At 45.7% G+C, this 11,667-nt stretch overlaps 1 protein-coding gene across 1 annotated transcript in view; it reads left to right on the top strand.

Annotated features, from left to right (window-relative positions):
* The first annotated feature begins 441 nt into the window (after positions 1-441).
* Positions 442-11,667, top strand: part of GK (glycerol kinase) — a 45,130-nt gene continuing 33,904 nt past the window's right edge. Inside the window, exons 1-2 of the mRNA XM_065405912.1 lie at positions 442-605; positions 11,349-11,422. Of these exons, the coding sequence (XP_065261984.1) occupies positions 528-605; positions 11,349-11,422 (152 nt within the window). The 5' untranslated portion in view covers positions 442-527. The remainder of the gene's footprint in view (positions 606-11,348; positions 11,423-11,667) is intronic.

Raw genomic sequence — 11,667 nt, 5'->3', positions numbered from 1 at the left:
GGAGAAAAACTTTATCGGGAATATGTTTGTTTGAAAGTCTTCTTGGCTTGAATCCTAACCAGGTTAGCACAGCTCTTTGAAGAGAAAGGGCTGAGGGCTGCTTTGCCAGAGAGAAATAGGCAAGGACTGAGGGAGTTTTCTTCGTCACGGGAGAGAACTATCGCACATTTCCTGCATTTCCCCACTCCCTCCCCTTCGGGTTCACGTCTGGGCTCTGCCATCAGGGGACCTGGGACAACCCACTCCCAGCACCAGCTGTTTGCAATACGTGACCGCCCGCAGGCGCCGGCTCAGCCCCACCTCGAACGTTGGCCCGTTGCCCGTATCCTGCGCCTCGCCCCCTCCGCGCCCCGCGCGCTGATTGGCCGCCGCGGCGCAGCGTGTCGGCCGGCGCCCCCTGAGCCCGGACGGGAGCCACGCGCCGGGTACGTACGCAGGCAGAGAGCGCGCTGAAGACGCCGGAGAGTGTTTTGCCCTGCAGTCCCCGGCCAGGGTCGCCTAGGAGACGCGGCTCGCGAGCGGCTCCCATGGCTGCGTCGGACCGAGTGGTGCTGGGGCCGCTGGTGGGCGCGATCGACCAGGGCACCAGCTCCACGCGCTTCCTGGTGAGTGACTCGCGCCGAGCGGGCTCCGCCTGCTGCTGGGGCGGCGCGGTGCCCTGGGATGGGAGCCGGGCCGGGCCCGGGGGCCGGCCGGTGCCCCCTGGCTCTGTCCGCTGCTGCTGCGTCCAGTGCTCCTGTGGCCCGGGGCAGGGCTGTGCTCAGAGACCCACCGTCCCGCCTGTGGGCATGGGGAGCTGGCCAGCAGCACCTCTGGTAAGCGGCGTGATAGCCGGGCCCCGTTGGGTATGTCCACACGGAGCCCTGGCTCTGACTCTGGTTTGACCTCCCTGGGAGAGATCTCCAAGCCTTCCCTTCCATCTACACGTAAATCACTCTGACTCAGGGCCTGCAGTCCCGGTGCCTGCTTAGGGGTGGGTCAGAGCCTGAGTCCCCTTGTGAATTGGGTCCAAGCCCTGTCTCTTTGCAGGCCTGAATTACAAGGTCTACATCGGGGTTCTCAAACTGGGGGGTTGGGACCCCTAAGGGGGTAGCGAGGTTATTAAATGGGGGGTTGTGAGCTGTCAACCTCCACCCCAAATCCTGCTTGCCTCCAGCATTTATAATGGTGTTAAATATATTTAAAAGTGTGTTTAATTTATATGCACTCAGAGGCTTGCTATGTGAAAGGGGTCACCAGTAAAAAAAGTTTGAGACCTACTGGTCTACGTAGTGCACTATTGCTGAGTTAGCAGCACTGTGAGAACTGGGTCTAGCAATTAAGAACATAAGAACATAAGAAAGGCCGTACTGGGTCAGACCAAAGGTCCATCTAGCCCAGTATCTGTCTACTGACAGTGGCCAATGCCAGGTGCCCCAGAGGGAGTGAACCTAACAGGCAATGATCAAGTGATCTCTCTCCTGCCATCCATCTCCATCCTCTGACGAACAGAGGCTAGGGACACCATTCTTACCCATCCTGGCTAGTAGCCATTTATGGACTTAGCCACCATGAATTTATCCAGTCCCCTTTTAAACATTGTTATAGTCCTAGCCTTCACAACCTCCTCAGGTAAGGAGTTCCACAAGTTGACTGTGCGCTGCGTGAAGAAGAACTTCCTTTTATTTGTTTTAAACGTGCTGCCTATTAATTTCATTTGGTGACCCCTAGTTCTTGTATTATGGGAATAAGTAAATAACTTTTCCTTATCCACTTTCTCAACATCACTCATGATTTTATATACCTCTATCATGTCCCCCCTTAGTCTTCTCTTTTCCAAACTGAAGAGTCCTAGCCTCTTTAATCTTTCCTCATATGGGACCCTCTCTAAACCCTTAATCATTTTAGTTGCTCTTTTCTGAACCTTTTCTAGTGCTAGAATATCTTTTTTGAGGTGAGGAGACCACATCTGTACACAGTATTCGAGATGTGGGCGTACCATGGATTTATATAAGGGCAATAATATATTCTCAGTCTTATTCTCTATCCCCTTTTTAATGATTCCTAACATCCTGTTTGCTTTTTTGACCGCCTCTGCACACTGCATGGACATCTTTAGAGAACTATCCACGATGACGCCAAGATCTTTTTCCTGACTCGTTGTAGCTAAATTAGCCCCCATCATGTTGTATGTATAGTTGGGGTTATTTTTTCCAATGTGCATTACTTTACATTTATCCACATTAAATTTCATTTGCCATTTTGCTGCCCAATCACTTAGTTTTGTGAGATCTTTTTGAAGTTCTTCACAATCTGCTTTGGTCTTAACTATCTTGAGTAGTTTAGTATCATCTGCAAACTTTGCCACCTCACTGTTTACCCCTTTCTCCAGATCATTTATGAATAAATTGAATAGGATTGGTCCTAGGACTGACCCTTGGGGAACACCACTAGTTACCCCTCTCCATTCTGAGAATTTACCATTAATTCCTACCCTTTGTTCCCTGTCCTTTAACCAGTTCTCAATCCATGAAAGGACCTTCCCTTTTATCCCATGACAGCTTAATTTACGTAAGAGCCTTTGGTGAGCGACCTTGTCAAAGGCTTTCTGGAAATCTAAGTACACTATGTCCACCGGATCCCCCTTGTCCACATGTTTGTTGACCCCTTCAAAGAACTCTAATAGATTAGTAAGACACGATTTCCCTTTACAGAAACCATGTTGACTATTGCTCAAGAGTTTATGTTTTTCTATGTGTCTGACAATTTTGTTCTTTACTATTGTTTCAACTAATTTGCCCGGTACCGACGTTAGACTTACCGGTCTGTAATTGCCGGGATCACCCCTAGAGCCCTTTTTAAATATTGGCGTTACATTAGCTAACTTCCAGTCATTGGGTACCGAAGCCGATTTAAAGGACAGGTTACAAACCTTAGTTAATAGTTCCGCAACTTCACATTTGAGTTCTTTCAGAACTCTTGGGTGAATGCCATCTGGTCCCGGTGACTTGTTAATGTTGAGTTTATCAATTAATTCCAAAACCTCCTCTAGTGATACTTCAATCTGTGACAGCAATTGTAAACTCAGGTTCACAATTCAGTGTGTGTGATCAAGTGTGGGTTTGGAAACACTGGTACACCAGCACTGCAATGAGAGAGTCTCAGAGCCTGGGTCAATTGACTAAAACTCATGGAGCTCAGGCTCTGGGGCTAAACGTTGCAGTGTAGACGTTTAGGCTAGGTCTACACTGGGGGGGGAGGATCGATTTAAGATCCGCAAATTCAGCTACGCGAATAGCGTAGCTGAATTCGACGTATCCTATTCGACTTACCCCGCTGTGAGGACGGTGGCAAAACAACCGCCGCGGCTCCCCCGTCGACAGCGCTTACTCCTCCTGACGAGGTGGGAGTACGCGTGTCGATTTGAGGATCGATTTATCCGTCTAGATGAGACGCATTAAATCGATTCCCGAGAGATCGATTTCTACCCGCCGATCCGGACCGGTAGTGTAGACTAGCCCCTCGGCTTGGGCTGGAGCCTGGGCTCTGAGACTCTCCCCTTTTGAGGTGTTTCAGTGTCTGGACTCCAGCCTGAGCCTGAAGGCTACATGGCAGTTTTTAGCCCTGTGAGACCACATCAGCTCTGGGTCCCATGGACCTGGGCTTAGTGTGCAGTGCACCATTGAATCCACTAGATGTTTCGCCACTGAGTTCAGTGGCAGCAGGATTCTCCCCATGGCTCTCATTCTCTGCTGCTACATTGCAGCTTGCGTTGTTGCTGACACGTATGAAATGTTACTTTTCTGATTTGGGAGTGGCTTACATCCACGGTGTACCCAGTCAGCATGTGTGGATGTGACATGAGTAAGCCAGGTGCCTACACAGAATACAGTCCCATGGCTTGCCTTAAACTTACTGATGAGGAGTAGTGTAAAATAGCACAGTGACTTAACTGCACTGCCACCCTGAAGCCTGTTTCTGCCTGTCTAAATAATGACTCCTGCTAATGCCTCAGGTAGGCCCCGATTCTGCAAAGGCTTAGCACACACTTAACTTTACACACTGAGAAGTTCTAGTGACTTAAATGGACTTTTCACAGTGCATGAAGTTTAAGCATATGTGTAAGTCTTTAGTCTACAGGCCTTTGATAGGTCCTCAAATTATAAAGATAATTAAAGGCCCTGGTATGCACCACAGCTTAACTAAAAATATATTTGCGCTGAAAGCTAGTGCACACAGCTTAAGGCCAGTAATGGTTCTTTTATCTTATTTATTTAAAAAAACAAACTCTCTTCTGCTTCTTATTGCAGAAGTGCTCAGAGACCCCCAGTAAAAGTTAGGGTCCCATTGTGCTAAGTACTATACAAACACATGGGAAGAAATGGTTCCTGTTCTCAAAAGTTTAATAACCATATGAAGGGTGTCTGGAGGGGATATACTCATAACATAGAGTTTTATAACTGGTTTTGGATGTTCATTGAGCTTTTTTTTGTTACTTCCAAAGCAAAGGCTACCTCTACAACCAAAATACTCTTACACATAGGGCATTAGAAGCAGAGTAAGTGAATGGACCATTTTTATTTCTTCATCACTGGGTGTGTGCTCTATAACCACACAAGTAGATGTGGATGGCCTGAGTTGGGCTGGGTGGGAAGAGTAGTGTAGCCTTTTGGGGAACCAGGAAGCTTGCAAAGGGAAGAGTTATAGGTGCTTTAGCAGCCAGGAGCTGGGGGAGGGATACCCTAACTTTTTTTTTGAAATGTCATTTTGCGGTTACAGAAATATTCCAAATATTAATTTAATACATTTTATCTTTATATTTTGGAAAATACTCCCTTCCTTCAGCATTCCCTAAAAATATTCCATTTCCAGTATTTATTTGGAGAAACAAATAATTTTATATATAAAATTTTAAGTCTGTTGTATTTTAAAGGCTCATTAATATCTCAGTGTGTGATTTTTATTATAAACAAGGAAACAAAAATCCATGTAACATGTCCTGTTATCTTAGGGATTTATGAAGAATGTTTCTTTACTTAGCATATGTGCTGCAGTATCTCTTTAAAGCAGGAGTGGGCAAACTTTTTGGCCCGAGGGCCATCGCGGAATAGAAATTGTATGGTGGGCCATGAATGCTCACAAAATTGGGGTTGAAGTGCAGGAGAGGGTGTGGGCTCTGGGGTGGGGCTAGGGATGAGGTGTTTGGGGTGTAGGAGGGTGCTCTGGGCTGGGACTGAGGGGCTCAGAGGGTGGAAGGGGGATCAGGGCTGGGGAAGAGGTGCAGGTTCCGGCTGGGGGTGTGGGTTCCGGGGTGGAGCTGGGGATGAGGAGTTTGGGATGTAGGAGGGTGCTCTGGGCTGGGATTGAGAGGTTCGGAGAGCACGAGGGGGATCAGGGCTGGGGAAGGGGGTTGGGGCATGGGGAGAGGCTCGGGGGTGCAGGCTCCAAGCGGCGCTTACCTCAAGCAGCTCCTGGAAGCAGTGGCATGTCCCTTCTCTGGCTCCTACGTGGAGGCAGGGCCAGACGGCTCTGCACTCTGCCCCATCCGCAGGCACTGCCCCTGCAGCTCCCATTGGAGCACGTAGGAGCCGGAGCAGAGCCATGCCGCGGCTTCCAGGAGCCGCGTGGTGCGGTCCCACCCCAGCTGGACCACTGGAGCAAGGCTAAGCCGCGTGGTGCGGCTCACGGGCCGTAGTTTGCCCACCCCTGCTTTAAAGCCTTAACATGGAATTACCTTTCTTTTGTGAGTTGAATTTACACCTCTACCATTAAACTTGTGGTGGGAGGTTTTTGAGTTTTTGTAGCATTGAAAGGTGGATGTTCCTGTGCTAGCAGTTGCAATGAGTTTGGGGAGTTATTTGGGAGGGTGATTACTGGAATTGGTTATCAGCTTATTTCCCAGAATTGATTGTCAGCACGTTTCCCAGAGCAGAACGTGAAACTAAATTGTAGAGAAGGGAATTGTAAAAATAAATTAATGGATTATTTAATAATTAAATAAATGAATTTAATCGCAATGGAGGCCCCAGTCATTTGGGTGCTGTTTTACACCTCTACCCCGATATAACGCTGTCCTCGGGAGCCAAAAAATCTTACCACGTTATAGGTGAAACTGCGTTATATTAAACTTGCTTTGATCTGCTGGAGTGCATAGCCCCGCCCCTCCGGAGTGCTGCTTTACTGCGTTGTATCCAAATTCGTGTTATATCGGATCGCATTATATCGGGGTAGAGGTGTACTATAAACCTTCATTCAACCTTCCCACCATCTCACTGCATGCACAGCTCCCTTTGACTCTCACTGGTGATGTTATGCAAAAATTGTGGACTCAGCATATTTTTGTGACTAGGAATGAGTTTTAAATTATGTAAATTGCCGATAAATGTTTTGTTTCTGATCAACAGAGCGGAAGAATGTTGGACTGTAGGAGATCATAGTAGGCTAAAAAAAAATGTGGAAACTAATCATACAGAGAGAGAATGAAACTTACTATATACAAGGTGCTGCCAAATGCACAGAGTATACAAACTAGGGGGGGAAAGTTCTTGTTCTTGCAGGTTGCCAAAAAAAATTCCTATATGGAATCTATTCCATGCAGATAAGTTGCTGGAGAGGGAGACTAGTCTGGAATTGAGTGTCATCTTGACCTATGTGAAAATTTATTTCCCCTTGCCCTTCTCCTTACAGAATTGTCAAATGACAAAATAAAATCTGGGTGTGGAAAGGAATTCCAGACTGGCAGCTGAGGAAAGTTCTTAATGGTGGCAATACATGCAGCTACCTTGCATGTGCCGACTAGGAAAATGAAAATATGGAAAAACTTTAACACTTGAAGTTAGGTTGTCGCTTTTATTTGGCATAAGCCCCTTTTGAGTAGACTAAGAGACGCTCCCAACTTCAAAATTCCCTTTTTTTAATCTACTTTAGTTAGAAGTAATGTGTCAGGTTACCTTAACTATAAGAATTGGAGAAAAAGTCTGTTTTGTTTTGTTTTTAAATGTGTGCATTTGACAGCATTTTGTATATAGTCAGACTAGCTTTCACCCTTGTAAGATTAGTTTGGTTGTATTATAAACACACACAGAAGAGAAAAATATTTTTAAAAAACAAAAGTGTGATTGTAAATTTCCAGGAATATATATATATAGGTGCAGGTGTAGTACCTGCAACCACTGCTAATCCTTTTTTAATTTAATAAATTGCAAAATGTTGCTGTTCTCTTAAAATAGCAGTGTGATTGAAATATTACAAAACTAAAAAGTGCCGTGAACTTGAGTGTCAAGAGATCTCCTTTTACCTCAGTGAGCTGAGAGTTACCTCATAAACACCAGCATGGTGAAAAGAGCATAGAGGGACCTACCCCCTAGCACCCCATTCACTCAGAATAAATGAATATACATAAAATAGAAATGACACTAAATGGGAGGAGACTGTGCTGAGGGAGCATACCATTTTACAAGGGAAATGTTTCAGGTACCAATCTACTGTTACAAGTCTAGTGTTCCGTTAGTCTGTTTTTTACTAGATCTAGCCTCTTCTTACCTGTTCACCTTATTGTCTTGGCTCCTATGCATGTTTTCCTCTTCATACACCTCTACCCCAATATAACGCTGTCCTCGGGAGCCAAAAAATCTTACCGTGTTATAGGTGAAACCGCGTTATATCGAACTTGCTTTGATCCGACGGAGCGCGCAGCCCCGACCCCCCCCCCCCCCCCCCCGGAGCGCTGTGTTACCGCGTTATATCTGAATTCATGTTATATCGGGCGCATTATATCGGGGTAGAGGTGTATATGTCTTTCCCTATCATTTCCAACTGTTTTTCTTTCTTTTTATGTCTACATCATCCATCTCAGTAGGAGGCAACAGTTACTCATCTTGCTTATGCCTATTATTAATACAGAAGCACTTGTAGCAGCAGTGTGACTATTACTCTGACCATGTGATTTTAGGTAACTTTCAAGTGATATTTGCTATTGTCAGGAATAAAAATATGGTCATGGAGCTAAAATGCTGTGCGATTCTCTTCCTTAGGTGAATGAGAAAAATGTGTGTGAATCCTACATTGCATTTAAACCCCCTGGATACTACTAAAATGTATTTCAAAGCATGGCTGGAAAAATCAGGTAGACAAAACAAATACTCCTAAGTGGCCCAGGTGTGTAACTAATCACCAAGAGTATTTGGCATTTGACAGGGAATTAGACTGAGGGGTTTTTTTGTTTGTTTGTTTTTTGACTTATCCCTGTTCACATTGGACAGGTTTCCACAGCACAAAGCTACCAGCACTACCATCACTAATTGGCACACTTGTTGGCAGTTTCAGAGAGGCCAAGGATTGATGGCTATCAAGACTGAATTACCATCTCGCCCACAGAGAGGGTCCTGTTGGGTAAAGGTTGAGGCACTTTGGCTGGGTAGAGCAGAGAACCTCGGTGGCTGTTGCCTGTGTTGTGACTAAATCTGTTACCCCAGGTTCTAGGTCTGTCAGCCTGCCACTTACTCACTTTAAAAGAGAGGTGGTGTTATAATAGAATCTTTGTTCTGTTTTAACATTTATATAATGAACACTTCAGGTAAAATTGCATCAGAGTGTAAACACTCTTCCTTTGACTAACCAAAAACGGCAACTAGTTAAAAGAAACCTTGGCTTCCAGTAACTAAAGTGACCTCTTCAGCCTCATTCTGTTAACTAGCTGACAAGAGTAAGTAGCGTCATCTAACTTCTTAGGGCAAGGCAGAATTTATGTGAGCCTAGCCAACCAGAAAATACTTAAGAAAATTAAAATATTGCAGATATTCTAACTGGTACCTTGTGATAGGTCTTGACGATTACTTAAAAGGAAAAATAAAGTAAAATACTGCACAACTGCAGACTGTCACCTTTTGTCCCTTAAATTAGTTTCATCCTTTGTCAGGTGGCACGTCCTTTGTGTCTGTCAAGTGGCAGCCCTGGAAGCAACAGTTTATGGGAGAGGCGTTTTTAGTCTGTTCCCTTTTTACCAAAAATCCTATATGTTTGACTCCAAACACCCATTTCTACTTCTTTTTAGAGGCTGATGATTGTTTTTATGAGGGTTTTGTTTTCTTTTGGGGTGGCCTTTGTGCAGTTCCCAAACAGCATAAGACACAACTTAAACCAACAAAACTGGTCTAACTTAAAAACAAAACGTTTTCAGAATAACAAGGAGAATCACATTAAAAGAAAAGAAATGGGAGACCTAACATATAGCTTGACACTCTTTAGAGATGATTGGTAGATACTGGAATCTGGTAAACTTTTTTTTCACTGCAAGGAATATTCACCAAGCCCATAGTCTCTGTAAGCAAAATGACAAATACAGTAATAAAACAACTGACCAGTTTGTTCTCGTACTCTATTGTTACCTTCCACTTCTGAATAGAAAGATTTTGACTTACTCTTAGCCACATTAGTTTATGCTGCTTCTCCATTCTCATTTATACCTTTGGGGACTAAACATTATAATGGAATTCAATGTGTGTGTAATCACATGTGCTGGGAATTGAATGAGCACATAAGTCTGTGTATTGCAAAATGACTGCCTTGATGACAGCGTCCTGCTGGGGGTAAATAGTTATGTGGGAAACAACACCAAGGCTGGCAAAATGGGGATGAGTGCACTGCCTTCCCAGTGCTTCAGCCCTTGTTGGCTTAGGAGTGAAAGCTTGGCCTGGCTTAAAATGTGCTGACATTACGCTGTCTGAGTGACTTCACCCATTTGTGCCAACATCCTTCTTAGCTGAAAGAAAGACAGGAATACGCTGTCCTCCATTCGGGAGCATGTATGAGAGTATGAATGTTGCTAATGTGCCAAAAGATGTGTGTTTCTAAAAAAAAGTCTGATCTTAGTGAAAGAAATGCTTAGCAAATGGTTTTGTTACTAGGCTTCTGACTTTTTTTTTTTTTTTTTTAAGTCTCATTATCTCTTTCCTCTTGACGTGCACACACAAGCCCTCGTAATCATTAATGGAAGTTGGATAGGTGCACTGAGGAAGAGATTATTTATATTGTCATAGCACCTAAAAGTCCTGATGCTAGGCACTGTACGAACTTGTAGTATAGGCAGTCCCTTCCTGTCCTGAAGAGTTTACCTGTTCAGTCTTGCAATTAAGCTACACTAGATGAAACACAAGATGCGTAGATGGAGGGAAGAGGAAGGATGACATAACCATAGTATATTTTGTGTAATGCCACATAACTACCAGGCAAGGGGCAAGTTAACAGCTGGCAATGTTCTCTGGAATCATAGCAGAAATGAGTCTCTGATAATTTTATCACTCTGGACAGTACAGAAATGAAATCACTTTACTACCTTCATGACTGGCTACTTGACTTGGAAACATGGGTGGGGATGAAGAAAGCCGCTATCACATCTAACATCACTTGGTGTAATTTTACACACAGGCCTAGGTTGCTCAATTAGGGTTGCCACGCGTCCGGCTTTCAACCAGAACACCTGGTCAAAAAGGGACCCTAGGCGCAAGGGCAGCCACGTAGGCTCTGCCTGCTGGCCCTGCCCCGAGCACTGGCTCCACAGCTCCCATTGGCTGGGAACCGCAGCCAATGGAGCTGCAGGGGTGGCACCTGCGGGCAGGGGGCAGTGTGTAGAGCCACCTGGCTCCTCCGCCTATGAGCTGGACATGCTGGCCGCTTCCAGGATCTGCCTGAGGTAAGTGCTGCCCATCTGGAACCTGCATCCCCTCCGACACCCCAACCCCCTTTCCTGCACCCCAAACCCCCCTCATCCCTGATCCCACCCCAGAGCCCACACCCCCAGCCATAGCCCTGACCCCACCCCATCCCCTTGCCCCAGGTTGGAACCCCCTCCACCCCAAATCCCTCCAGGAGCCTGAACCTCCTCTTGCACCCCAGCCCTAAGCCCCCTCCTGCACCCCAAACCCCTCATCCCTAGCCCCACCCCAAAGCCCACACTCCCAGCCAGAGCCCGCACCTCAGCCCTAAGCCCCCTCCTGCACTCCAAACCCTTTGGCCCTAGCGCAGAGCCCTCTCCCACACCCTGAATCCCTCATTTCTGGCCCTGCCCTGGAGCCCACACCTCCAGCCAGAGCCCTCACCACCTCCCGCACACCAAGCCCCTGCCCTAGCCTAGTGAAAGTGAGTGAGGGTGGGGGAGAGCAAGCGACTGAGGGAGGGGGAATGGAGTGAGTGGGGGGCAGGGCCTCAGCGAAGGGGCAGGCAAGGGTGTTTGGTTTTGTGTGATTAGAAAGTTGGCGACCCTATGCTCAATGGAAATGTAACATACCTTCACTTTATTATTGTCTCCTCATATCTGGTTTGTCTAATCCTGTAGGCATCAATTTATTTAATCTGTATCCTTTTATCTGCAGGTTTTTAATGCGAAAACAGCAGAGCTCCTGAGTCACCATCAAGTAGAAATAAAACAGAAATTCCCTAAAGAAGGGTATGATCTCTGTATATCTTCTATTCCGTTTCTGTCTACCTTTCAACATGGCAAAAGCCTATTTAATAGGATCTATGTATGCATAATTACAATTGAAGCCAGTGAGTAATCTGTTAAGAATATGGAATCGGTTGCTAATGTTTTAGAGTGGTAGGAAAGAATAATTTAACAGATCCTTTTTTAAAAACAAAAAAAATTCCCCTCCTTTGTATGGCCTAATGGAAATCTTATTAACTCCTAAAAAT

This window comes from Emys orbicularis, chromosome 1 (genome assembly GCF_028017835.1).
Source record: "Emys orbicularis isolate rEmyOrb1 chromosome 1, rEmyOrb1.hap1, whole genome shotgun sequence".
In the NCBI taxonomy this organism is placed as follows: Eukaryota; Metazoa; Chordata; order Testudines; family Emydidae; genus Emys; species Emys orbicularis.
Note: the sequence above shows the minus strand (reverse complement) of the source record. Positions and strands in the feature narration are given on the sequence as shown.